Source organism: Gymnodraco acuticeps, unplaced genomic scaffold (genome assembly GCF_902827175.1).
Source record: "Gymnodraco acuticeps unplaced genomic scaffold, fGymAcu1.1, whole genome shotgun sequence".
Classification (NCBI taxonomy): Eukaryota; Metazoa; Chordata; class Actinopteri; order Perciformes; family Bathydraconidae; genus Gymnodraco; species Gymnodraco acuticeps.
The window spans coordinates 1-5,915 of record NW_022991104.1 but is presented as its reverse complement, the minus strand read 5'-3'; the positions used below and the strand labels follow the sequence as shown (position 1 = coordinate 5,915).

Sequence of the window (5,915 nt, the reverse complement as noted above, 5' to 3'; positions counted from 1 at the left end):
GGGTCACCACACTCGCACTGTCTGCCAGGCCCCACTTCTTCATCCATGTTTTGAAGCGACCGACCCCAGTTTGTAGACGGTTTAGTGTGGTCCATTGCCGGTGTTGCGTCAAATGATGCACCCCGTCGTGAAATGCACCCCTTGACACGGGAACGCGCATTTGAACGTATAGTCCGCTATTCTATGTTGTCTTTTTGATGGTTGGGTTGTCGAATCCTGGATTTTGCATTCATTCCTCACTTATTCTTCAGTTCATTGTGACGTCCTGTCTGTATACTTGTGCTTTACAATGTATTGTTTATTTTTACATCAAGTGCTTGAGGGTGGGATTAATAGAAGCATCTTTTTGGGGGGGTGCTTTTTATGAACAGCCTGGTTGCCACGATATGCACCCCTTGCTATCTCTGTCAGTAAACACGTCACATCCATGAAACTTGCTCCATTTATTGGTACTAGTCCTACAATAGGCTCCAAAGTGCTTGAGGGTGGGATTAATAGAAGCATCTTTTTTTTTGGGGGGGGGGGGCTTTTTACGGCAGGCCAGGGGGTGCATTTCACGACGGGGGTGCATAATTTGACACAACACCGGCGTGGTAGATTGTCTCCTCCTATGGCGCCATCTCCTGGGTCCCAGATGTAGCGATGGATGCAGGAGGGCCCGGCTATCTCCCACTCCTGCATCCAAGCAGCCGCCAACCATGCATCCCTGGAGAGGTCCTCAGAGGTGGAATTGAGCCTTTCTTGAGCTGCCTTGTTGTAGGGGAGGCAGGACTTGAGCCTACTTAGAGGCCTACTTGTTATGCAGGATGTGCCAGTCATGCTTTTGGGCTTTCCTGACCAGGGCGAGGGTGGCCGGAGCTATTTCTGCTTGGACTGGCAAGAGGGACACAGGGGTAGTTATAATCCGGAGGGCATGGTTGAGGACCACGTCAACCTTACTTGCGTGAGGGCTTCTGCTCCAGGCTCGGGCGCAGTATTCCACTGCAGAGAAGACCAGGGCTTCGATCCAGACGCACGCCGAGGTACTTCGGGGCTTGCTGGACCTCCAGACGTTTGTTATTGACGCACACCTCAAGTTCCCTCCTAGCTTCTCTGGTGCTAAGATGGTATGCCGCTGCTACTGTCTTTCCGATGTTGAGCTGTAGACGCCACCTTTGAAAGTATGCTACCAGGGTGCCCATGTCGTCTTCCATCGCCTTCCATGTTAGTCGTCTCGGCATGATGGCTAGATCGTCTCCATAGCCGTACTTTCTGGATGTTGTGTCAGGTAGGTCGTGTTCATATATGTTGTATCGGCGAGAGAACTGACCCCTGCGGAACACCGTTCCTCAGTCTTCTGAGCCTGCTGCGCTGGCCATTGCTTGTCTGGAGGACAAAGCTGCGGTTGGTAAGCGTCTCCATGATGAACTTAACCATATGCCGGTCTGGTACTGTCCTCAACAGCTTCAGGTGGAGTCCACGGTGCCAGACGGTGTCGTATGCGGCAGTCAGGTCCAGGTACACTACCCCAGCTTTCTCATTGTCCTGGAAGCTGTCTTCGATGTCCTGAGAGAGTAGTGTAGAGATGATGATGATGATGATGATGATGGAGCGGTGCAGATGAGGGGGAGATGTTGATTACAATTAATTGATAACAGTTGTTTCTATAATTATAAAACATATCCTATAAGGTTGAAGCTGCTGGAAGGAGACCAAGAAAAGATGACAACATTTGCAAAGCCATTTTTTATTAACTCGTATTTCAGACACTTGCAACAAGTGACAAGTATTCTTGATTTATTCTGAAATGAAATGTAAACTCACTTGAGGTTACACCCGTCACTTAATCAACATGAAGAACCGATTACAAATGTATTTTTTATACAGTTTCAATGTCTTTGTAAACCATTTTACATACGATACTTGTATGTAGTGTCAGATAATGCAAATGAAGGACCATTTATATATTACAATAAGTTCAGTGTACAGTCTAACAGATGGCACGGAAGGAGAGTTAATTACACAACTTCAAATCTCAGGACATTAGCAAAGTTACCCTCACGTACAAAAAGGAAATGAGTAGGCCATGTGTGAAATACATTGTCAAAATCCAACAAAATTAGAAGCCGTGCAAAATGGCTTTCTTCGTAATAGTCAAGTGTTCCAATTGATAGTAAAATCACAAGAAATCATAAAGCACTTTGTCGTGTTTCTGTTTCTGTAATATAATGAGACGACGCTGCGGTTCATCCCAAGGCACACAGTTCCAGTTGAGCCAGCTCCGCTCGTCGTGCTGCACCTGAATGCACCTTTCAGATCATGTAAACATGTTGGCTTCATTAAGACTAAAGTGATCTCCCCCTGCTCGTCTGTACGAATCTGGGTGGAGCTGCACTGGTCCCGCCTCCTAGCATCAAGCTAACAGAGCCTCGTGCAGCTCGTCTCATTCAGGTAAACCTCTGAAGACACAAAGCTAGCACCAAACATACCTCATTAGATTTCAAGAAGAATGAGAACATCCCATTATTTAAATTCGCTAATTCACATGTCTGTTTACTTGTAGGAAGCTGCGTCCAGGTGTTTGAGCGCTAGCATCAGCTACTGTAGGAAAGCTAACAGTACCTCGGTCTCATTCAGTCCAAAAAGCTAGCACCTAACACACCTCATTTAGATTTCAAGACCAATGAGACATCCCATTATTTAAACTGTTTGAATTCACATGTCTGTTTACTTGTAGTTAGCTGCGTCCAGGTGTTTGAGCGCTAGCACCAAACACAACTCATTTAGATGTCAAGAACAATGAGACATCCCATTTTCTAAACAGTTTGAATCCACTTATACCCCATGTCTGTTTACTTGTAGTTAGCTGCGTCCAGGTGTTTGAGCGCCCCCCCCCACCAGGTGGAGGCTCCCAGCGATCAGGATGTGGATCTCAGAGGCATCACAGAGATGAGCAGCTTTAGCGTTGATGCTAGGTTTCACCGGCAGAACTCTGTTAGCCGGGTCAGTCAGAACCGGATCCCGACCCTGAGTGATCCACTGCAGGGCGCTGAGGATGCAGGGGAACACCAGCGTGTCCGTCGTCGTCTTCTTCGGGAGACTGCCCTCAATCAGCAGCTGGGAGCCTTTGTTAGAAGCCTGGCTGTTGTGGAGGTGCCAGCTCCTCTCGTTGTCCAGGCAGCGGGTCAGCATGTTCTCCACCGACACGTTGAAGTTCTGCTGGTCTGAGAGGCGACACCATGAACAAGGTATTCATTACTAACTGTATTACGCTCAGGTCTTCTGGGACAGGTCTGTCACTACCCGATCTGTCACCTACAACAATACATAATGATGTATGTCCATAGTGCTGATAGAGCAGAGAGACATCTACTTCTATACCATGGATTATTTTGCATTTTACCGCAATTTAATAGATTATATGGTAAAACGTGATTTTTCTATCGGAACCAGAGACCGATTAAAAATAAAACGGATCTCGCCAAAGTTCATCCTTAAAGGTAAGTACAAGCAGGGTGTATGCAGGAATCCTGAAGTCAAATGAAATACCTTTTTTAAGACCCTTTTCATACATTTTAAGACCTCATCGCCACTTTGAGTTCTAACCGGTTACCTTGGCGACACACTTTACCTCACATTGACTATATACAGTATTGATTGTCCTTCCTCCTTATCTTCCAACCATTTGCGATATTTTTGGATCTTTAAGTATTTTTGGAACTTTAAGTATTTTTGGAACTTTAAGTATTTTTGGAACTTTAAGTATTTGGAACTTTAAGTATATTTGGATCTTTAAGTATTTTTGGAACTTTAAGTATATTTGGAACTTTAAGTATTTTTGGAACTTTAAGTATTTTTGGAATTTACGGTATTTTTGGAACTTTAAGTATATTTGAAACTATAAGTATATTTGGAACTTTAAGTATATTTGAAACTATAAGTATATTTGAAACTATAAGTATATTTGGAACTTTAAGTATATTTGAAATTATAAGTATATTTGGAACTTTAAGTATTTTTGGAACTTTAAGTATATTTGGATCTTTAAGTATTTTTGGAATTTACGGTATTTTTGGAACTTTAAGTATATTTGAAACTATAAGTATATTTGGAACTTTAAGTATATTTGAAACTATAAGTATATTTGAAACTATAAGTATATTTGGAACTTTAAGTATATTTGAAATTATAAGTATATTTGGAACTTTAAGTATTTTTGGAACTTTAAGTATATTTGGATCTTTAAGTATTTTTGGAATTTACGGTATTTTTGGAACTTTAAGTATATTTGAAACTATAAGTATTTTTGGAACTTTAAGTATTTTTGGATCTTTAAGTATTTTTGGATCTTTGGACCCTTTCCACTTGGAGTTCTAACCAGTTACCTTGGCGACACACTTCACCTCACATTGAATATACACAGTATTGATTGTGCTTCCTTCTTATCTTTCAACCATTTGGACGCAGACTTGCATTTCCCCATAACGATGTTGCTTAGCAACCGGCGTAAACGGACCTCCGCGCGCTATCAAGCAGTGAGCGCGCGATGTCCTGTTCAGATGACGTCAAACCCAACGGGATGCCATCAATAAACTACACAGAATCACACTACACACCTACGCCATGATTACATTCAGGCAGACTGTAGAATACAACCTCTCTGGACCATTTATATACTTATTGAAAACAAGCTACAAAATGTAAAACCTTGGGAAATGACTTTTTAATAGCCTTCATTTTCGCTAAATTGATTTATCAACTTGTAATACTTTTTAAGACCCCGCGGACCCCCTGGCAAGTAATGTAAAGTCAAACTAGTTACTTGGCAGGTATGGATTTATGATATAGAATATAAATCAACTGTGTAATAAATGTATTATTGTAGGTTATTCATTTTCGCACCTGCGCAGACTGCTCGGGTAACCTGACAGATCGGGTAGTGACACAGGTCAACTGTCTGCCCCCAGAGTCAGAACTAAACATGGAGAGGTTCAGTGATTATGGAACAAACTCCCAGAAGCACTTTGAATGGCCTTGTGTTGAAAGCTGCTGCATAAATAAACTTGCCTTACTAGTGAGGCTGTCCAACAACATCATTTACAATACCCTCGTGCAATTCAAACTTTATTCTTCTTTCACACAGGTTCAATGATCTCACCTGCATTGCATGAAGCCATGGCCTCGGTGATGTTCGGGCAGAAGACAGCAAAGTCAAACTGACACGGCTGAAAAGAGAGAGGACAGTAAAGACATGAATATCTGATCATTATTATCAGAGAGGTTGGATTTATCATCAGCTCCATCGCCGACTATATGAAGGTTAAAGACCATGTTACATTTACACATCGTGTTAAACTGGTTTGTTTCTACACCAATTGCAAAACGTCCCACTCACCACCAGCAGCTTCAACATGGCGGCTGAGTCTCTCTCTCCGGTGGCGTTGAACAGCAGGACTCTGGCCACAGCTCCACTGCAACACAAACACACCTTCTCATGAGCAGGTGGAGCCTTGTATGCAGGCACAGTGTGTGTGATGTCATCAGAGTGCTGCTGCTCACCTGGAGTTCCTCTCATGCTGGGATGCAGTTTCTCTGAACCAGTGCACGCAGGCCTTCATGCTGCGCATCGTGTGAGCTCCATCCAGGAAGTAGGTCACCGCTCCATGTCTCAGAGTCTGGTTCCTCCCGGCCCACTCTGTGTCCGCCAGACCTGGAGCAAACACACATCAAAACTAGATGAGGTCACCTTTAAAAGGTCCCCTATCATACTGTTGTTCATCAGTATATCACAGGTCTCAGATATATCCAGAGCCTGTCTCTGATTGGCTGAAACACCAAACAGATCATTGCAGCATTACCCATAATCCCCTCTGTTTCAGCCCTGTTTCCAAAGTGCTGATTCTCTGTCTGTTACTTCAGATGAAAATAAGGAGCCC

At 43.4% G+C, this 5,915-nt stretch overlaps 1 protein-coding gene across 1 annotated transcript; it reads right to left on the bottom strand.

Annotated features, from left to right (window-relative positions):
- Positions 1-1,710: 1,710 nt before the first annotated feature.
- On the bottom strand, positions 1,711-5,689 carry fpgs (folylpolyglutamate synthase; the record flags this gene model as incomplete). The annotated part of the gene is given in 4 exon segments (XM_034236999.1): positions 1,711-3,203; positions 5,138-5,204; positions 5,375-5,450; positions 5,539-5,689. Coding segments are annotated over 4 exon segments (656 nt in total), but the record flags the coding sequence as incomplete, so codon positions are not given.
- Between the last annotated feature and the right edge of the window lie 226 nt (positions 5,690-5,915).